General features: G+C 36.0%; 1 protein-coding gene across 1 annotated transcript; it reads left to right on the forward strand.

The window, feature by feature from the left end:
• The first annotated feature begins 247 nt into the window (after positions 1–247).
• LOC145624336 (mannosyl-oligosaccharide 1,2-alpha-mannosidase MNS1-like) lies at positions 248–14,961 on the forward strand. Its single transcript, XM_081677341.1, has 14 exons — positions 248–671; positions 1,780–1,827; positions 2,471–2,635; positions 3,012–3,124; positions 4,609–4,674; positions 4,786–4,957; positions 11,032–11,121; positions 11,234–11,358; positions 11,473–11,538; positions 12,179–12,287; positions 12,364–12,462; positions 13,565–13,645; positions 13,729–13,899; positions 14,228–14,961. The coding sequence occupies exons 1-14, from the start codon at positions 522–524 to the stop codon at positions 14,447–14,449; spliced, it is 1,677 nt and encodes a 558-aa protein (XP_081533467.1). The 5' UTR covers positions 248–521; the 3' UTR covers positions 14,450–14,961.
• Positions 14,962–23,636: the final 8,675 nt, after the last annotated feature.

Genomic DNA, 23,636 nt, shown 5'->3' on the forward strand with positions numbered 1-23,636 from the left:
AATCACGAAAAAAAAAACAAAAACATAGTTACGTAGTTCATATGATAGAGAACATAAGTTTGTGTCCATGATCTAATTAACAAACCACTATTACGGGTATAGTTTTTTAGGAGAACGAATCGGTTTTGCTTGAGAATTACTACTAATTACTTAATTAGTACTCGTAATTACATTATGAATATTTTTTTTAATAAAATAAAATACATAGTAATTGAATAATAATTTTCTTTCCTTCAATTTTGGTCTTAATAGATTCCCGTCTTCTGCTTACTTCATTGTCATCATCTTTTTCTTCTTCTCCTAAAAAAATTCCACAATTTTAAATCAAATTGGGGAAAAGAAGAAGATTAACCCTAAAATTTCCGACAAAAATTGAGGAAGGGATTAGAATCAACATTTAGGATTACATCAACTCGAATCAATCAATTATCTTGGTTTAAGCTCTCTCTCATGATTTTATTTTTGGATTTCAGTAAATAAATTATAGTTTTAGGGTTTACGTATATTAAATTACTAGAAAAATGGCGAGAAGTAGATCATCATCTTGGTGGAGATATGTAAATCCGGCGTATTATTTGAAGCGACCTAAGAAATTGGCTATGTTGTTCATAGTATTTGTTATTGGCACTTTGTTTGTTTGGGATCGCCAGACTCTACTCAGAGAACACGAGGTTATTTACTCAATTATTTGATTATTATTGAATTAAATTCTTTGTTAATTTTTCTGGGTAGATCTGTTTTTGCCTTTTCATTAATGGTTTTATTTTGGATAATTCATTTTGATTGATTGATAATTGGCTAAATTGGGTGGAGATCATGCTGAAAGTTGGAATCTTTTGAAGTTTTAGGTGACAATGCTGTTTGATTATTAATGTTGTGTAATGTTGTATTGTTTGTTTGAAATGTGATTGATGAAGTGGATCATGGTGACATGGAAGTTTGGGAAGTGAGAGAAAATGTGTTGTAAATTAGAGATAAGTAAGAATTATAGGATGACTAGAGAATTGAGATTTGAGCTGTTTCGGGGCTAAAAATGGAGTAGTGATGGATAAGGCCAGTTCGCGGTTAGGTAATCACTGGTATCTATGGGTATGTTCTAATTAGAAGTTAGAAATACTTGGGTGAGTTCAGTTGTTTTACTGAAGTTTTTAATTCCTTAAAATCGCTTCTATAGTATTGACAATTTAGATGAATGTGCTAAGTATCTTACTGATGGATAATGTGACATGGCAATAACCTGAAAGCAAAAACAATGAAGTTGCAGAGTACCCGTGCCATTTAGACTCCCGTGATGCCCACACTGGTGCCTTTTTTTTCTTCTAATCATAGTATTGGTTGGGGGGGGGGGGGGGGGAGGGTCTTGATTGGGGATTTTTTCTATTGGGTGTGTTTCCTTGGAGATGCTTGTTGTTTATTGGCAGTTTTGATGAATTACGGCTTAGTGAAGTTTACACATCCTAGGTAGTTGGAGGAGAGATCATGTAAAGATCTGGATGGGTTGGAACTGAATCACGGATGATGGATAGATCTTGTAAGTGATGAAGTTGCAGAGAGCCTTTGTCATCAATACGTCTCATTGGGTCAAACCTTGTGTGTTCATATAATGAATCAAGCTCTGTTCTTGTTGCAGTTGAAAGAGGACTCATAAAGAGAAAGTTTTACCCCCCCCCCCCCCTCCCTATTACTTTTTCTTTTTCTTTTCTTTTTTTTTTTTTATTTTATTTTTATAACTTTGGAATACAATTAGGCATTAATCTGATTAAAAATTGATGATTGCAGGAGGAATTAGAAAAGTTGTATTCAGAGGTCAATCGGCTGCATGATGAGGTAAACTAATTGTTGTTTTTTGTATAGTTTTCCCTATCTTATGTACTTAGTTGCTAGTTTGTATGACTTCATTGTATTGCCATCCTTGAAATAGCATTATTTTTCTATGGCTGATTTCTTCTGTATGTAGAGAAAAACCTTTGTTTATTCTCATTGGTCAACCTATTTTACTGCTGCTATCTTCTTTAGGATTCATATAACTCAAAACTTTCTGCCAGAAATTATTGACATAATCATTGTCTGGCTATTATATGCCTTTTAAAATCTTCTTAAGTAAGCAAATGATATACTTCTCCCCCCCCCCCCCCCCCCCCTTTTTTTTTTTTTTACTTGCAACAATTTGACTTTTACCCTATTCATATGCTCTATTTTAATTAGCTTTGATGATTTATAACTGAGCAAAAATATAGTCATGTGGGATCTTGTTGGATTCGTCTGGATTATACTATTTAATTTCAAATGTTTATAACTTTTACATATTAGTAATTAAGTGATTGAAATAATGCATCGGCAAGCGTGAAAAGAGAAGTGTTGTAAGTTAAAAAAAAGAATAAAAAAATAGAGGAAGTAGTATTCATTAACTTATTTTTACATTTTAAGTATCATTTGATTCTTTGTGGAATTGATTTCTCTTTCTTTACAGCTTGAAGGGGTAAAAAATGTTGCAGGGATAAAGAATAATATTCCGGCAAAAAAGGTTGTATCAGATGATCCTCTTGACGTTGAGCGAAGACAAAAAGTGAAAGAGGCCATGCTACACGCTTGGACTTCTTATGAGAAATATGCTTGGGGGCAAGATGAACTTCAGGTATTCCTTGGTGATGCTTAGAACATGTCACTTTTATATCCTTAGTTATTCATCGAGATGTTTGATTAATTATACATTGTTGGATATGAGAAAACCATAAAAAAATGAGTGCCTCTATTTAAGATTTCCATGTCACTATTTCAGATCCATGATGAAGGGGTACTTGGTTGTATTAATCAATTATTGAATGCCTGTCAAAAGACAAACCATAATCTACAAAAATAGCCTCTACTATCTGTTTGTTTTGAGTGGTTGATCATTGTTGTCTTGAGCTATCTAAAGAATTTATTGGTTTTCCAACTCAATAGTATTGTTACTTTTAATTCACACCTGTCCTATATTGTGCTTGTATCAATAAAGTTCATTATATCTACAGCCCCAGAGCAAGAGTGGTGTCAATAGCTTTGGAGGTCTTGGAGCTACACTGATAGACTCATTGGATACATTGTATATTATGGGCCTGGACGAACAGTTCCAGAGAGCTAGAGAGTGAGTTCTGGTACCCTTTTATATCATGCTTCTCTGACATTTTCTTTCCGAGGGAAGGTTTACCTTCGTTGTCTCGGCTCCCATGCTTTTGAAATTGACATGCGATTGTTAAATTGTTTAAAAATAGATTGATTAAAATTGTTATATGTTCAGTCAGATTTATATGTGATACGAAGTATTAGTTAGTGCTTTTTATTTCTATATGTAATTATGTACATTTTTATACTTATTTTTAGGGAAAATTTGCAAATTGCAGCCATTTAAAAAAAAATTGCAAATTGCAGCTCAAAAGTTCGTATAAATTGCAAATTGCAGCCTGAAAAAACTTTTTCATCGGTTTACAAGTCGAAAAATCTTCGATTAAGGTTTTAGGGGCCATTATAGGCCTTTGGGGTCCGAATTGAGCTCGGAATTAGAAAAAAATAACGCAAGTGCCTCATTTTGTGTAACAAAAATGTATCGATTTGTGGGAAACTATAAATATGAGACACTTACGTTATTTTTTTGCTAATTCCGAGCTCAATTCGGGCCCTTGAGGGCTAAAATGACCCCTATAATTTTAACTGAAGATTTTTCAACTTGTAAACCGATGAAAAAATTGAATCGGGCTGCAATTTACAATTTATACGAACTTTTGGGCTGCAATTTGCAATTTTTTTTTTTAAATGACTGTAATTTGCAAAATACAAACTTTAAATGGCAGCAATTTGCAAATTTTCCTATTTTTAGATATTAATGGGTAGGTGTGGGTCCTTATACCCTTAATAGTTTTATAATAGCCATATGAGCTCCAAATTATTGCAACCAGTCATTGGCACGGGTGCTTTTCTCAATAACATTAAGTTTTTTGTCATGACGGTGATGCTTAAAATTGAGTATGTATATTAACTATATTTTGAATTTGAAGAATTAAACAAAGTCGGGATGAACCGATGAATCTTATTTTTCTCTCTCGAACTATGAGGTTGAGAAACATCTTTGCAATCAAATGTTGCTTATATGTGTAGGTTTTGTTCTATTCAACTTTTTTTTTTTTTAGGTGTTCTAATATGTATTTTTAAGCTCTGATGTGGTCTAGTTTGGTCTAGTCTGATTTTAATTTTTGATTTGACTCATTATCTTTTATTTTATTATTTGATTTGAGCTGAATTTTTCCAGTCTCATCTAGTGTGGGCTGATTTTAATTAGATTGAGTAGTAATAAGAATAAGGTGAAGAAAAAAAAAAATCTTAATGTTTTAAATCCATCACTCTTTACTTTATAGCTCATGTCTTTTTATCTTTTTGAAGCCCACTTTTACTTTTCCCTAATTATTTTGAAAGATCATATGTTCATGAATTTACTAATATTGGCTCTCTTCATTTTTGTGCTTGCCGTTTCTTTTTTTATTTTTTAATTTTTTTATGAATGTATGTTACTTTTGACTGGTGTTTATTTGTGTTTTATGATTGCTCAGCTAGATGATTTACATCTTCTTTTGGCAGGTGGGTTGCCAATACGTTGGATTTCAACAAAGATTATGATGCTAGTGTCTTTGAGACAACCATAAGGTTGCTTTTATAAGGTTTAATGTCATTTATTTTATACAATGTTTTCTGCATTAAAAGTTTTCCAACTTGCTTATTTTTGAGACCTATTCCTTGTATTTCATGTTAATACAGAGTTGTAGGGGGACTTTTAAGTGCTTATGATCTCTCCAATGACAAGATGTTCCTTGAAAAAGCCCAAGACATTGCTGATAGACTGTTACCTGCATGGGACACGTCTTCCGGTATACCATATAACATTATTAACCTGGCACATGGAAGACCTCATAATCCTGGGTGGACAGGGGTAAGTTGTGAGGATATGAATACTGTTACCATTTTGATCCTTTTATGTGTACATGCTTCTTTGCTGTTTTGAATTTTAAAGATTTATTTTTCTGGCTCAAATGACTATAAAATTTGTTTGGCATTTTTGGATAGCATGCTGTGAGCATTTTCCCACAAAAGCCTATGCTTAAGCTACTTGGCATCTTATCATTTGGGTCTTGTTGGCAATGTAGCAGTCTCTATGTAACGGACTCAATGCTCAACAAGGGTCACGATTTGATTACTTATTCAAGAAGGAGAAGGAAGGGTCAGCAAAATAGAATGTCAGAGAATGAACAACAAGGCAGCCCCCAAGCAGAGAGCAGTCACCAAGCAGAGCAGCATCATCCAATCAGAGGAGAGCTTTGACAGCTGCTACAACATTTTTTGTTGTTTTCCTTCTTTTGGCAGATTATAAATATATAAGAAAGGGAGAGTGGGATGTGCTAGTTAGGCAAGATCATAGTAATTTCTAGAGTTAGAGAGTGGTGCCCTAAAGGTGCTAAATCAGAGACTAGTAGCCTCAAGCTACTCTTGTTTTGCTTCTTCCATTTTCATATTAATCAAAAGCTGCCCATTTTCCTCAAAAATCAAGTCTTTATTGCATAACTTAATATTAATACAAGTGAGTAACCACTAGAGTGTTACAAGTGGTATCAGAGCGGCGGTCCTGGATGAGCAAATGGCTGGAGTTGAAGCTCGGTTGGAAGCAATGGAGGCGGCGATGAAAACACAAGAGGAAACACTCAAGAAGACCTTGAGTGAGGCCAGTGAGAAGCTTGATAATCAATTTGAGCTGCTACGGCAGCAACAAGAAGCTCAGACCGCCGTGAACGCCACCATACAAGCCCAGTTTTTCGAAGAGCTGCGGAACTTGGTGAACCAGAGGCATCACGAACAAGGACTAGGCTACAACCATGAAAATCGCAACCACAACGGCGGTGGTGACTATCATTGGAAGCCGAGGAAGCTTGATATGCCCATATTCGAAGGTGCAGACCCGGATGGATGAATCCTTAAAGGGGAGTATTTTCTCCACTACCGTCTCACGGAGGAGCAAAAATTGCAGGCGGCTGTCTCGGCGTTGGAAGGGGACGCACTAAGGTGGTTCCAGTGGGAAAATCGAAGGAGGCCTATTGCGACGTGGGAGAGCATGAAAGCGCGGATTTTGCGTCAATTCGGCCAACTCACGCCGGGAGCCTCCACGATCAGTGGCTGGCCGCAAGCCAGGAGACGACAGTAATGGAGTATCGAAAGAAGTTCATCGAACTTTCAGCGCCGTTGGAGGACATCCCTGAAACAATCATGATGGGCCATTTTATACAAGGGCTCAAAGATGACATACGTCAGGCTCATGAACCCGTTTAACCTAGAGCAGGCCATGGAGATCGCGGGTCGGGTCGAAGAGAGAAATCGGGTCGGCGGGTTAAGAAAACCACCCGGGTATTTCGGTTCGGGTCGACCCACTACCAGTACAACTGGATCATCCGGATCCAAAACACCAGTCGGGTCGGGCCTAATTAACACTTTTGGTACCCCTGCCCAACAAGCCACGACCTTCAAAGGGTGGCCTAAAGCTCCGATTATCACCCCCGAGTCTCAGGCCTCCGTTAACCTTCCCCCGTTAACCTTCCCCGATCTACCACCAGCTCAACGGCGAGGTCCGGGGAGCCGCGGCGGCTGACCGATTCCGAGCACAAAGAACGCAAAGCCAGAGGGCTTTGTTTTAGGTGCGATGAGCGGTGGAGCGTGGGCCACCGCTGCAAGAACCGCGAGCTTAGTGTGCTGCTGCTCGGCGGCGAAGAAGACGTCGGAGCTGGCCGTCCAAACCGCCAGAACTGGACTCCAGCGACGACGAGGTGGTGGCCGGAGCTACCTTCTGCTCCTTGGTGGGAATCTCGAGGCCGAAAACCATGAAATTGGAAGGGAAGGTCGGTCTGAAGTCGGTGGTGATATTGGTTGACCTCGGAGCCACACATAATTTCGTTTCGGAGGTGTTAGTGGCGGAGGTGGGAATTCCGGTGAGCGGTGACCGCGAATTTGGAGTGTCACTTGGGAATGGGGATGTGATCGTGGGAAAAGGGAGATGTACAGGGGTAAGGGTGGTCTTGAATGGAGGTTTCGTGGTGGTTGATAACTTCCTGCCTTTGAAATTGGGGAGTGCTGACATGATTTTGGGAATTGAATGGTTAGAGAAGTTGGGGTCGGTCACGCATAATTGGAAGACACATATCATGAGTTTTATGGTGGGTGATCGGAGGGTGACCTTGGTGGGAAATCCCGCGTTAGAGCACTCTAAGGTGTCGCTCAGGGCAATGTTGAAAGCCTTGAGGCACGAGGGAGGAGGTTTATGGGTAGAGATCAACCATGTGGAGATGTATTCGAGTGCAGAGAGAGCCGAGCCACTGGTGGCAGCACCACCCACGTGGTTGAAGGACGTAATGAAGGAATTTCAAAGTGTCTTTGCCGAACTTAAGGGGTTACCACCCAAGAGGGGACATGAACACTCAATCGTGTTGAAAGAGGGAAGCAACCCGGTGAGTTTAAGACCCTACCGATACCCCCAATTTCAAAAAGATGAGATTGAAAGGATTATTAGGGAGATGTTAATGGCTGGAATCATCAAGCCTTCGGTGAGCCCCTTTTCAAGCCCGGTGTTGTTGGTTAAAAAAAAAGATGGTTCGTGGCGCTTTTGCGTAGACTATCGTGCTTTGAACCGGGAAACAATTCCGGACAAATACCCCATTCCCATCATCGATGAGCTCTTGGATGAGCTTCATGGGGCTGCCATCTTTTCCAAGCTCGACCTCAAGTCGGGCTATCACCAAATTTTAGTAAGGGAGGAGGATACACCCAAGACCGCCTTCCGAACCCATGAGGGCCACTACGAGTTTTTGGTAATGCCTTTTGGGCTTACTAACGCTCCCGCCACCTTTCAAGCCTTGATGAATGAGGTGTTCCGACCTCATTTGAGAAAATTCGTGTTAGTTTTCTTCGATGACATCTTGATTTATAGCCCCAACATAGAGAGTCATCAAGAGCACATGAGGGTAGTGTTGGGGTTGCTCAAGGAACATCGCTTGGTGGTGAATTTCAAGAAATGCGAGTTTGGGCAGCAGCAAGTTGCTTATTTGGGTCACGTGGTGTCCCAAAGTGGAGTGGCGGTGGACATGGAGAAAGTCAAGGCCATGGTGGAGTGGCCTACTCCAAAAAATTTGAAGGAGTTGCGGGGTTTCTTGGGGCTAACCGGCTATTATCGCAAATTCATTAAGGGGTATGCTCAAATAGCTAGACCCTTGACCGAACAACTTAAGAGAGATAATTTCGGGTGGTCAACTGAGGCAACTAAGGCATTGGAGCAGCTCAAGGCTGCCATGGTGGCTGCCCCTGTGCTGGTAATGCCGAATTTCAGCAAGTTATTTGTGGTGGAGGCCGATGCCTCGGGCTACGGTCTAGGAGCGGTGCTAATGCAAGACTCTAGGCCTATAGCATTTTACAGCAAGTTATTGGGCCCTAAATCGCAAGCAAAGGCCACCTATGAGAAGGAACTAATGGCGATTTGCCTAGCCATTGTTAAGTGGCGCCATTACCTACTAGGCCGTCACTTTGTGGTGAGAACGGATCAACAAAGCTTGAAATATTTGATGGAGCAAAGAGAAGTGGGGGGAGATTATCAAAAATGGGTGCGCAAATTATTGGGTTTCGACTTTGAAATCCAATTCAAACCGGGGGCTAGCAATAGAGTGGCGGATGCCCTCTCTAGAAGAGGTGGCTCGGAGTTGGAAATGGCAGCCATGGTTTCTGTCCAGGGAATTAAGTGGGAAGAGTTGGAAAAAGAGGTCGAAGAGGATAGCCTCTTGGGAAAAATAGCAGCAGCAGTGCAGCAAGGGGAAGGGTCGTATGTGGGGTACACCATTGAGAATGGTAGGTTGTTATTTAAGGGGAGGGTGGCGATACCAAAGTCATCCACCTTGATTCCCAAGCTCTTGCGAGAGTATCATGATAGCCCCATTGGAGGACATCAAGGAGAGACTAAAACCTACTTGAGAATTGCTTCGGAGTAGTATTGGATTGGGATGAGAAAGGATGTCGGGGAGCATGTGCAACGCTGCCCCATCTGTCAGCAAGCAAAGCACTCTCAAATGCAGCCTGCGGGACTCTTGCAACCCCTACCCATTCCCGAAGCCATATGGGAGGACATATCAATGGACTTCATTGAAGGCCTTCCCAATTCGATGGGGATGACTTCTATCTTGGTTGTGGTAGATAGACTCTCCAAATATGCCCATTTTTGTTGGGCTAAAACACCCATATAGTGCTGCCACAATAGCTGCCATTTTTGTTAAGGAAGTGGTCAAGCTTCATGGGTTTCCTAGCTCTATAGTTTCGGATCGGGATCGCATATTTATGAGTATTTTTTGGCGAGAGTTGTTTAAGCTACAAGGCACGGAACTTAAGAGAAGCACCGCGTACCACCCCCAAACCGATGGTCAAACGGAAATAGTCAATAAGACCTTGGAAACATACCTAAGATGCTTCGTGAATGGGCAGCCCAAATCTTGGGGAAAATGGTTACATTGGGCTGAATTTGCTTACAATACAGCTCACCATGAGTCAATCGGGTTTACCCCATTTCGAGTGGTTTATGCAAGGGATCCCCCGAAGCTAATTAAGGTGGGGAAAGGCCAAACTCCAGTGGATAGCTTGGAAGTTTGGTTACAAGAAAGGGATTGGGTGCTTGAGGATTTGAAGATGAACTTGCTTCGTGCACAGCAAAGGATGAAAGCAAATGCGGATTTAAGGAGACGAGAGGTCAAATTTCAGGTGGGAGATTATGTCTACCTTAAGCTTCAGCCATATAGACAAAAGTCTCTTGCTAAGAGGCCTAATGAGAAGCTCTCTCCGCGTTTTTATGGACCATTTCTGGTGGAGCAACGCGTGGGAAATGTGGCCTACAAGCTGAGTTTGCCTGATTCTTGCCGCGTACACCCTGTGTTCCATGTATCTCAATTGAAGAAGGCACTTGGCAGCCAAGAAGTGAGCCCTACCATACCAACTCAGTTGACAGCAGAACTGGAGTTGCTGGCAGAACCAGAGCAGGTGCTTGCTGTCAGAAAATCCAGCAGCTCTCCCTCTCACTTGGAGGTGTTGGTTAAGTAGGAAAATTTACCCATGATGGAGGCCACCTGGAAAGAAGCTTCTCTCATCAACGAGCGTTTTCCTTCCTTTCACCTTGAGGACAAGGTGAGTCTTCTAGGGGGAGGGAATGTAACGGACTCAATGCTCAACAAGGGTCACGATTTGATTACTTATTCAAGAAGGAGAAGGAAGGGTCAGCAAAATAGAATGTCAGAGAATGAACAACAAGGCAGCCCCCAAGCAGAGAGCAGTCACCAAGCAGAGCAGCATCATCCAATCAGAGGAGAGCTTTGACAGCTGCTACAACATTTTTTGTTGTTTTCCTTCTTTTGGCAGATTATAAATATATAAGAAAGGGAGAGTGGGATGTGCTAGTTAGGCAAGATCATAGTAATTTCTAGAGTTAGAGAGTGGTGCCCTAAAGGTGCTAAATCAGAGACTAGTAGCCTCAAGCTACTCTTGTTTTGCTTCTTCCATTTTCATATTAATCAAAAGCTGCCCATTTTCCTCAAAAATCAAGTCTTTATTGCATAACTTAATATTAATACAAGTGAGTAACCACTAGAGTGTTACACTCTAATATAAGTGAATTTGAAAATGTTGTTTGCCACAATGTTTATAATTACTATCACCACCTGGTGATAATCCTGAGTATCTTTGGGTCTGGGAACAGTGGGGAGGGGTTAATACAGGAAAGAGTGGAGAGGCCGTTTAGCTATTGCTTATGTAATTGATAAACTATGTGATTTCTTTGGGAAAGAATCAGAATAATATGCTTTCACTTTGTCTAAGTTACTGCTGCTCTTTGGAAAGGCTACATGATGAGGGTCCTGATATACATGTCCTTTTTCATGGGAAAGGCTTTTTTTTATAGTATTACGGGAATTTAATTTTTCATTATCATTTTTTTGGCAGGGCGACAGCATATTAGCAGATTCAGGCACTGAGCAACTTGAATTTATTGCTCTGTCTCAGAGGACAGGAAACCCTAAGTACCAGCAGAAGGTAATTTGTCAAATGTAATTGTGGTTTTTTACATGTTGAAGGGACGTACTCTACAGAGCAAACTTTCCCATTGTTATAAAAAGTCTCGCTTTCATTTTGTTTTGATCTGTAGGTAGAAAATGTAATATCAGTGTTCAATAAAACCTTCCCGGATGATGGTCTGTTGCCTATATACATTAATCCTAATAGTGGAGAGGGATCACGTACAACTATCACTTTTGGTGCTATGGGTGACAGGTAAGGATTGTTTGTTTTTTGTAAGCTCAAACTGTCCTTTTGAAGGCATATTATTTCTGTTCTTCTGGCTTTTTCATGGATAATATTGTTTTTAACCCAAGTATTTGGTTGCAGCTTTTATGAATATCTACTCAAGGTGTGGATACAGGGGAATAAAACTACATCTGTAAACCTCTACAGGTATGTTTCGCTGATATCTACTTGCGCATTACATTAATTTCTTGTCTGGGAATAAAGAAAATAGTGGATCAAGCTAAACAAGTGAATAGTGCTGATTCTCTCTCATACAGGTTATTGACTTTTAGTGATTTATTCCCCGCTCTTTGCTTTAATACAATGTTTTATTGACCCTTGGTTTATAGAATTGACTTTTGATCATGGCGGATTTTCTTCTCTTAAATTTTTATTCTTGATGATTAATAAAGTCGTTTGTCTCTACAGAATCTTTGCTGCAATTAAGTTTAATGCATTAGCACCTTTGATGACTTATTTATTATAATGCCTTGTGAGTTATACTTTTTGTGAGCTATCATGCATAACCACCTTTGATGACTTAATATACTCTGTGACTATGCTACTGAGGAAGAGAATGGTGTTTTGTGAATCTTATATTATTTCTATGCTATTTGTTTAGTCATTTTAGCCTCTCTACATCTCATGGACTCATGGTCACCATCTACCGTATTCACTGAAGTGGAACCTTATATATTTGATATTTTAGCATACTTTATTCTTGTATATGCCTTCAGGTATGATCTTTTTTGTGTTCATATTTTATTTCTATTGCTTCTCTTACATCATGCGATAATCTTGGATACAGAGATATGTGGGAAAGATCTATGAATGGGCTTTTAACTCTGATCCAGAAGACAACACCATCATCATTCACATATATTTGCGAGCGAAATGGGAATTCTCTGCATCATAAGGTAGGGCTTTGGCAATGAAATAACGGCTCTTGCCTTGAAATATTATTAGTATTTCTAATAAAATATATCTGTGCAGATGGATGAGTTAGCATGCTTCGCTCCCGGAATGTTGGCTTTAGGATCTGCGGGTTATGGTCCAGGAGAATCAGAGAAATTTATGTCACTGGCTAAGGAGGTATTTGACATTATGTTTGACACAATGCATGGTTCAACTTTCTTAAACTACTTTTAGGTGTAATATATTGCTAGTTTCATGTAAGCATGCTAAGTGCCGATAAGCTATGGAGTGTTAAATTATTTGCAAAACTACTTCAACTTTGCTGACGCTAGATAATTGCAAAATTGTCCCTTCATTCATTACGTAGTAATAGGACCTTTGAAAGTCATTCAGTAATACACAAAGGATTTTGTATATTTTATGTTTTTTTGCATTAACACTGATATAGAAGATGATGGTGAAAGTGATTTGATATTTTGATGTGGTTTTTTGCGCAACATATCATATCAGCTTTTCCATTCATTGTGATGATGCTTCTTGACAAGCCTGAAAATGGAGAAATTATTTTGTTGGTGGAAATTTCATTGACGCCAAATTAAATCTCAATATATGGAAGTGAGAGTATTTGAGTTTGAAATTCCCATCTTATTATGTGGGCCAGTGCATGGCCAAGTTTATGAACAATCCTCTTGTCGATCCTTTTGTAATCAGGGTAACTCTATTATGAAAGTTATTGAAGTCCTCCATTTGTTTCTAACTAAGTGCATCACTTAGTTAGGCACATAGTTTTAAGAGTTAATTTTATGGATATTATGTTGTGCAAGCTGTAGGTGAATTATTTATTATAAGAAAGTGAATAAATGTTAGTGGGTGAACTTTTCTAATAAAATGACAGTGTAAGTATGTATTGAGATTATGGAAGAGAGAAATATGTAAAATAATGAGAAGTGGGGTTGGTGTGAGAAATAAAACTATGGTGGGGGGTTACCATTTATGGAAGTGATGCGTTTATTCAGAAACAGCTGAATGTGACATTTGATGCACTTATTCTGATTTGTAGGAAGTACTTTTATTTACACTTTTGGTGTACATTAAGGAAATCTGGTAATGTGTTTGATGTGACAGACCTGACTGCTAAAAGGGCCTTGGTTTTATTTTATTTATTTATTTATTTTTATTTTTTTTAATCTCGTGATAAAACCGTGCAAAATGTATCACCCCCTCCCTCTCAAAATTAAAAATAAGAATAGGGTACCTGATTTGTTTTTTGGTTTTGTAGCTGGCATGGACTTGCTATAACTTCTACCAGTCGACACCTACTAAATTAGCAGGGGAGAATTATTTCTTTCACTCTGGGCAGGTGAGTCTTCTTCTTAGTTACTTTTACTTGAAAGCCGAAATTCTTCTCTTGTTTAATGTACTTTGGATGTACATGCAATGTAGGATATGTCTGTGGGCACATCATGGAACATTTTGAGACCAGAAACGGTTGAATCACTTTTCTATTTATGGCGTCTCACTGGAAATAAGACATATCAAGAATGGGGCTGGAACATATTTCAAGCTTTTGAGAAGAACTCTCGTGTAGAGTCAGGTTATGTAGGGCTCAAGGATGTAAGCTTCTAAAACTCTAAACTTCCAGATTCCATATTACAAGTTTATTATCTTGATAAAATCAAGATGGCAAACTTATAAATAACAGCCAAAAATGTGCGCTTCATGGTATAACAGCTGATGCCTGATGGTGCAGATTTTGGTCATTTATTTACAAGTTTGCCATTTGATAAACAACCCATGTTTATCAAAAAGTTCAACTGGGGTGCCCTCTAGTTTGAAGGTGTTTGAAATAGTTTTCTTAATGCTGAGGTATTATATGTTAAATTCGTATTGTATTTATCTTTGAGTGAAAGTTTTGCTGAGTAGTATGCTTAAACGTTTTCAGGTAAATAGTGGTGTTAAAGACAATATGATGCAAAGCTTCTTCCTGGCAGAAACCCTTAAATACTTGTATCTTCTCTTTTCACCCCCAACTGTCATTCCCCTAGATCAATGGGTCTTTAATACTGAGGCTCATCCGTTAAAAATTGTTACCCGGAATGATAATGGGGAGAAACAGAACAGACCTGTTATTCGACAACGTGCTAGGAAGGAAGGTCGAAATTGACCTATGGACAATTTTGAGGTAGTCAAAACTCCGAGAGTAGATGTTGTACCGAGATTAAATACCTGTTTCAACTGTGTTTTGATTTGAGGCTCCGGTCCATTAGATGGCTCAGGGCTCAACGTTCAGGGTTTCTAACTGACTAGGAGGCGTTGTTGCCATAGCCCATAAATGTACTAATGCTCTGGATTGGCTTCATTTTTCATCGTATAGGTGTGTAAAATAGAACAAGTGTACCTTCTTTGCTGTTCATTGTCATGCTTCACGAGGCATTAAGCAATGCTGCCATGGCTGTAATTCAATCTTATCTATCCCCTGTAGTCCTTAGACGTGTTATAGGTTTTTCCATTTCCGACAATAGTTGCATCCCAAAAGGAATACAATTATCTAGTTTCAGTCGTTAAGCATACACCCTATGAATGTAGGAATTTTCAGATTACTTTTTTTTTTTTTCCTGAGATGTACGATGAAATTCAGCTTTTAACTTCTAAGACACTACAATTTTTTCCCGATTATCTTTAGACATTATCAATGTGTCATATCTTATATTATTTTATGCATTACCACCTACTTTGAAGATTGATGTGAAAATCTGCACATTTTGATTTAGGTAAATAAACTAGTATAGTACCCGTGCAATTGCAAGGTTTTAAAAGCTTTAAGGGCCTGTTCATATTTACTGAGCTGAACTGAACTGATTGGAGCTGAACTGAACTGAACTGATTGGAGCTGAACTAAACTGAGCTGAACTGAACTGAACTGAAAAATTAAAATGCATAAAACTGAACTGAACTGATTGGAGCTGAACTGAACTGAAAATAAGTAAATATGAACATACCCTAAGTATAAAATCTCACAAAATCAACAAAGGTTAGCTTAGTGGCATAATAGTGAAATACTTTACATTAATTTGTTATTCATTACAATAAATTGTACCCAATATACCTAAAATAAGTAGGATAAAATCTTTAATATACAATTAATAATATCTTTTACTAAAATGTAATATAATCTTGACTAAAATAAGTAGGATATAAGTTAGTTATATATTTATGGGTAAAATATTAAGTGTAAAAATTTTAATGTGCCTGAGTACTCTAAATATATGATGAAAAGAATAGATCCTAGTTGTAAAAAGATTACATAGTAAATACATAGTAATATTCTTTTATTTAAACGATTACATAATGGCCAAATAAATTTAACAACTTCCTACTTCAATTTATTTTAGTGTATATATATTGTTGTCAAATATGATCGTAATTTATTTAGGTAAATACCATTTTTTGAACCAAAAAATATATTCCTAAGATTTTATAACAAATAAAAAGATGAAAGATTTATATGACATAAAAAGATGTAAGATACCTAGATAAGAATAATAAAGAACATTTTAAGTTTTTTTTGGTTAAGTCGGCCCACGACCCGGCCCGAATATTTATGTTTTTAGCGGGTTGGGTACCCGACCCGAAAAAATGAAAAAAATTCTCAAACTTCCCGACTTAATTATTGCGGGTCATCGGGACATCGGGTCGGGTTTTTTTGAACACTCCTACCTCTAATCTCTAGGACTCCATTCTAAAAGTTGAAAAATGATTGTCTTGGAGTTAAACTAGCTAGTAACGTTATGAGAATGTCTGGCAGTCTATGAAGGACAATGTTCACCAGCTAGTAAATTACCCAATTAATATATAGTAGACTTGAAAGAGTAAAAGACTATGTTTCTCCTTGACTTACTACTACATTACAAGTAGTACTTTAGAACTTAAAAAATATACCTCCCAACTAAGCCCCATTGTCATCTATTATACGGAATATATCCCCTTTTCACCCAACAATAAAATTTGTTTGTGGTGGAAAGAAAAACATTTGTTAGTAATGTAATGATAATCTTATGTTATGATAATGTCCATTGTCCACGTGTCCATGTTAAACGACGTGTATCGCTATGTACCACTAAAGCAACGTACCGCAATGTACCACTATTAATTAAATATATTTTATATTTATTTTATTTTAAAAACATGATTCAACTCTAGATGAGATGGTAAATTGTATTATTGTTTTGATTTGTGGTTTAATGATCAAATCTATATACTCACCATACCGGTCTCCATAATTCGTATTAGGTAGTTGTTTCAATTATTTTTTTGATGAGAGTAGTTTTCAATTAAAAGACTTTGGCTCCTCAAATTAACCAGCCAAAGCAATCTATTGGAGGATAAAACTAAAAAAAAAAAAAAAAAGTATAATCATAATAAATCGAAGGTATGAAAAGCAGCACTAATCAATTTGATTATTTTTTTTTTTTATGATATTTATTCAGTATTGAAATTTTATTTGGGTTTATATTAAATCTGTTACAATGACTACCAAATTATTGTAGCCATTGAATATAAATCAGGGTTTTAAATTAATGAGAAGGAGAGATTGAAATTAACAAAAACAATTAATTTATACTTAGAAATACTGATTAGGGTAACATTTTAGATTGATGAATGGAGAGATTGATATTAAAAAAACCAATAATTCAGAATCTTCAAATCTGTTGAATAATGTTATTCCCAAATTATAATTTGCTTCCATCTTTAATTGTGATGAACGAAAAAAAAAAAAAATAAAAACCGAAGGAGATAGGCAGAATGAGAGATCAGGGTAGGATAGAAACAAGAAAAATACTGAGAAAAAAAAATAGAAGGGGTTAAGTGTTTTTTTGATAAACTTTTTTAAAAAAAAAAAAAAATCCTAATACATACATATCAGTTACAGTACATAGCATTGCACGTCATGTACTGTAGACTCTTCCCTCCAAATAAACGAAACCCCAAAACCTTCCTCCCAAGAACCCTAATTCTGCAACTCAACGCAAACTCAATCAAATTGGGGAAATTCAAAAATCAAACAAATCACCTAAACCCCTCAATCTAATACAACTTCAATTCATCTAGGAAGAGAGAAAAAAATTAAAAAAGGATGTCGTACGATGATGTAGAGATTGAAGACATGGAATGGAACGAAGAACTTCAGTCGTACACTTACCCATGTCCATGCGGCGATCTTTTCCAAATCACAAAGGATGATCTTCGTCTTGGTGAAGAAATTGCTCGTTGCCCAAGTTGTTCTCTTTACATCACTGTTATTTATAATCTCGAAGATTTTGCTGCTAATAAGAATAACTCCAATTTTCAGCCTCCTAAATCGCAGCCAATCAGCGTCGCTTGAGCTAATTTTTACTTATTTTTAATTTTTATTTACACTAATTTTTGATATGTTGTTCGAAAATTTTGTTGTTATTGTTGTTGAATTTGATCATGGAAGATTTTGCACTGTTTTGTCATTGGTGCATATAATACAGTATTATTAATCTATAAATGTTGATTGGAGCTTGATTTACTCATAAATTGGATTGATTTTGCTTAATCTTATATTGATGTTTAAATTTGTTGGTTTTGCTTGATAGTATATTGCAGTATGTGTAAATTTGGGGTTTGTTTTGATTATTACTACCTCCGTTACATATTATTTGTAACGATCGGACATTTTTTCTCTCTAATTTATGTCAAATCGTTGCAAATAATATGAAATGGAGGTAGTATTATGTTTAAGCTAAGATGGGACTCTTTCGATTTTGATTACATTGCTTTTTAGAGGAGAAGAAAGAATTTGGAAAAGGAGAAATGTAGTATTGCTGAATTTGATTCAGCTTTATGTCTATATACAAGTATATAGTCCCTCTTGTGAATGGGGATTAGAGACTATTTCTTGATTTGTGTGGCTGTGTGCTGGAAAAGTTTGGGAGAGTCTTTGGATTAATTGATGATGTTTCTGAGTGCGATTGGAGTCTTTGGACTTGTTGATTATCTTGCTGGTTGTATAAACTGTGGTTGAAATGGCCGAATGGGAATGGACAAGAGTGGATATCTTGAATCGATTAAATTAGTTCAGCTCCTTCTGCAGTATGTTATGAGGCTAGGTTTGCATTAATACTTTAATAGTAGTATTAGCTAATTTGGACTGAATTCGTGAGAAAATTTTTATGGAGGATTTGCCTATAATGACGAATTTGGTATGCCAGAGCATTTGCATTGAAGTTTTATGTCCTGCTGTTGTTAAGCTGCTTATTTTTTTAGGAATGCTATATCAGATTTGGTTCTTCAGGAGATTGCTTCGCTTCCTGAAACCTTTTAGCTCCCAACAGACTCGACACAAGAATTAAAACTACAAACAGACTTATACCTCTTTGCAGAGTTAGTAAAAACAGAAAACATCCAAGAAATATGGGGACTACTAAGTACTAACATGATCATCTAAGGGGGGATACAATGAGATTGACTAATCAAGTATGGTTCCTGAAACTCTTTCTCCAGTATGTTTCCTGAAACTCTTTCTGTTAGGAAATGGTTACTGAATACCAAGTATACTGTCTTGACATTTTTTTTGACAGTCGTCAATTAAATTACCATTATTTCCTAGCGTTACCACTAAGATATGCTATGATAAATTCTCAATATTCAAGTTGGAAATAATTCTTATTCTTTGTTGCTTGGACCACTCCTTTGCAATCTGATAAATTGCTGGCCTTACTGCTAACCCATCTGTATCTGCTAATTCAGTTCCTTGATCAAATTGAGGATAGCCAGTGCGTGACAGTCTGAGGCAAAGTGGCCACAAACTGGGATTCGAATCTGGAATGAGATTCTACCTTACTCTGTTTCATTGATGCATCTTCTGATGCCACAAAGAGTGGATCGACGTCCTTGAACCTGCTCGAAAAAGACTGATTAGAATCTCTCGCCTTCGTTGCAACATAACCATGGCTTACTCATTGACAGAATTCCACTCCTCAGTAGGTCTTGACTCTGTCTCTGACAATTATGTACACCATCTCTTGCCTGAAGAAAATTTCATTTGGAGCCAAGTGACCCACAGACTACAGTATTGGGAGGTTGCCTTGAATTAGTTTCCTTTCCATTTGTCCTCATTCGATTTTGGATAATTTAATTCAGGGTATCAATTAACCATTCCTGCAGAGGAGTGATTGTATTTGCAATTGAATTAATCCCTAGACGATTCGGCCTTCACAAAATACTTGTGAGCCTTGGATGGAGGTTGGGTCATCTTTTACCTGATTTGGATTCTGCCTTTCCTGAGGTTGGATTTCACAACCATAGCATTGTTGATTAGGCTCCAAACAAACATGCTCTCATTTCTACATAACTTTAAGAGCCCAGAAATATTTTCCTTGTCAAGTGCACTTCACTTCAATAAGCCCAACTAATTTTTACAGAATTCTTTTCACTTGTTATCAAGTGCAACTCACATCAATAAGTCCGCACATAAGGTACAGGGAAATCTCTCTATGGCCATGGTGCGCCTTGAGCCTTTTTATATTAGATTTCAGTCATTTCGCATAGTACTCTTGACTGGGAAGTCCAAGTCTAGAGTATGGACAACAGTATTTTATTTAGTAAAACTTCTTGGCAAAGGATCAACAATCGTGTTTGTTTTTACATTTCTTTTTAAAGCAGCTTTCGGCCAAAGTAAAAAACAGTTGCTTCACACACTGTCTTCAGAAATCTGATTGGTCTTGCAAGAATTCTTATACTCTATTGTATTACCCATTACTCTTGTTATCTGAACTCATTAATTTGCTTTCTTTAAACTTGGTTCAATTCTGATCTTCACACAATACTGTCCATTTCCAATCAAGTTTAGGGTCTGGTAATGAACTGTTTAACTACATGAGTGTCTTACTCATCTATTGTATTGCAGCAGATAATGAATTAGGAACTATTCGAATAACGTATTATCGCCCAAGGAGAGAACTCGGCTCAGAGAGTGTTGATCTTGTAGCATATCTTGCAAAATGTTAGGGCCAAGAAATACATTAGTATAAGAAAACTAGTTTTAAGTCCCGTGCAATGCACGATTGTTATTAACTTTTATAAAAGGTTATTGTATATTTTTATAAAATAAATTACACTCATAATATTAATGCAAAAATAAATATAACTTTAACTTTTATACCTAACTATATCAATGTCTTAGATTAGCTAGTGACACTTAGAAAAAAGAGGCTTTATTTATTTATTTATTATTATTTTTTTTAAAATCTAAGGTTATATAGTACCTACACGTTCTGCGTTATTATTAATACAACTTTTAAGAGTAGAAAATAAAGTGTGTATATATGTCTTAACAAAATGATTTTATTTTTAATTGAATTAAACATTATTGCAAAAGTAAAACATTGGATGAAAAAAAATTAATAGTATTATCGAAAACTAAAATAATGTATAGCAATATTGTTTAATAATACTCACCTCATTTTTTTTCATAAAAATAATACATAATATAAAAGATTACGTATATGTAAAAATATATCAGTTAGGTTTATATGGAGAATTATTATTGTTAAGAATTTTAATTGGAAGAAAGATATTTTAAATTATTATAAAATGATTTCCTTCAATATATAATCTGCATAAAAATAAAAAGTAAAATTGGGCGGGAAAATTTTGAATGACATTATGACAAATGTCATTTTAGATTCGCTTTTAGTATAGGTTAACTAGCATAGTTCCCGTGCGATGCACGGTTTACAAATCAACATATTAATTTATAATTTAACTTAATGATTAATAACGAAATCACTAAAATTAACAAATTAAACATTCATCGTTGTATATACACACAAATAAAGACTCGCAATAATGATCAATGGATAAATTAGGAAATGACAATGTAAATACTGTATATACAAACAAACATTCATCATTGTAGTAATACTTTACGATCCCTTAAAAAATAAAATAAAGTTTTAAGTTATTCTTATTTCTAATTTATTTTTAATTTTTCTAAATTGTGCGTTTCAATCCAGTGAAAAAGGCAAACTAATAATAAACATCATGATAAAATATTTTTTTTCCTATGAATAAAGAATTTATGTAGGTTTTACTTACAACAAAAAATTTAAGTTTGAAACTAACTCTATTTTTTTTTTATTAGTTGCAACTATTAAGAAATTTTTTATATCCCATAAATAATGCACCCTTGTTACAACTTGCAAGCAAAAGAAACATGGGTAATATTAAAAACCAAATATGTTGAACATTAGTATGATTCATATAATTTTAGAATATGTTCACTCAAATACCTAGCCAACCCTAGTACATACTACTCATCATGTTTTTTTCAATTAAATTTCTATTTTTAAACCCCGCATAATACCCGTTTTGCATTACCTCGAAAATGACAATGAGCATACACACAAATATAGACTCACATAATGACCAAGGGATTAAGAAATGACAATGCAAATAATATTTTACATTCTCGTCAATTATAAAATAAAATTTTACGTTATTCTTATTTCTAATTTACTTTTAATTTTTCCTAATTGTAGGTTTATAAACACCATAATAAAACATTTTTTCCTATTATAAAGGTTTTATATAGGTTTTACTGTACACAAAAATTTAAGTTTGACTTTTAAAAACTAATACTAACTCCCTTTTTTATTAGTTGCAACTAAAAAATATTTTTATATGTCATATATTATACCTCTTTGTTGCAAGTTGATGACATATATTATTATTCCAAAATTAATTATATATACTATGAAAAAAGATACTTCGTATTATAGTTATAATAAAATTATATATATATATATATATATATATATATATATATATATATATATATATATATATATATATATATATATATATATATATATATAGGTTATATTTGAATCTATCATTTCAAAAAATTGTTAGTAATATATTAGCAAAATTCATTAAATATAAGTTGCCATAAATGAACTTATTTCCAAATAGTTTAGATTCTATCAAATTTTATTAACAAAAATTCTGAATCAAAATGGTTTATATAATAAATTTTAACCAAAATTATTGTTCTAAGGTTTCTTTAAACTTTTTTTTTTATTTTTTATTTTTACCATTATAAGACAAGCAAATCATAGAGTGACATGTGTCAGCCTCACATTGATGTGCTTGTCTTTTAGTATAATATATTGATTGATACATTAATATGATTAGGATTTACATTAGTATAAGAAAATACATTAATTTAATCACTAAACCCCAAAAATTTGAATAAGAAATATCCTTGTATAACAAAATACGGAGTAGTATTAGAAAATTACAATTTGTAGACTATCCTCCTAGAAGTTGTGGAAGATTGTGAAAAGCTAAAGTTGAGGCTTCTTGTCTAGTGCAAGTTTAATTGGGAGATGAGTTTTTAAGGTATTCTGTTTGTCATTGACACGTGACTTTTTTATTTAGGGATATGGACTTTACGGCTTCTATTTGACACGTTTCACTAATTGCTTCCAAGTTTTTCTGCGCTTATCTTATTGACTTTTTGTGGTCTACATTCAAGTTATTCTATTGTTAGTAGAGATGGCAACGGGTCCAGATCCGTTTCTCTACTGTAGATCCAGATCCGCCCCGGATCCGTCGGGTCCAGAAAATGGAGACCCATATCCAGATCCGACGGGTCCACCGGATCCGGGTCCAAAACGGATCTTATATAATAATAGGAAAAAAAAAACAAAATAATAACAATAGGCAATTATTAGTAAAAAATTAGAAGTTTGATTTTGTATAAGGTTCTAGACTACTTCTAGAACATATAATTAAATTGAATAAAAACAAATTAAATTGAAATAACAAAATGTCAGTAACATCGAACAACAACAACAAAAATGACATTGAATTCATCATTTCAATTTTAATTATCAAAAACCCAAATTAGATTTAGAGAAATTGAAGGGATGCATTCGTCAGAGAAGCTCCTCGATGCTTAGTGCTTACTGAACGGAGATTTGCTTGAGTCACCGACTTCAATGGAGGGTATGGGTATTATGGAGAGAGAGAAATTTAGGGTTTCAGACTTTGGGTACTGCTGTACTAGGCAATATGGAGAGAGAGTATTATAATTTGAGTGTTTTAATTTTCTACTGGGCTGAGCTGTTGGGCCATTTAATTAGTAAACTTAGGAATTTTCTTTCAAAGGAATTATAAACGGGTAAACGGATCTGGGTCTGGGTCTAATGATTAGATCCGGACCCAAATCCGTTTTTTTCCAAGGGACCCGGATCCGCCCCGGATCCGTCGGGTCCAAAATTTGAAGACCCATATCCGTGGAAAACGGATCTGGATCCACG

The sequence above is a fragment of the Chenopodium album genome, chromosome 3 (genome assembly GCF_948465745.1).
Source record: "Chenopodium album chromosome 3, dcCheAlbu1.1, whole genome shotgun sequence".
NCBI lineage: Eukaryota > Viridiplantae > Streptophyta > Magnoliopsida > Caryophyllales > Amaranthaceae > Chenopodium > Chenopodium album.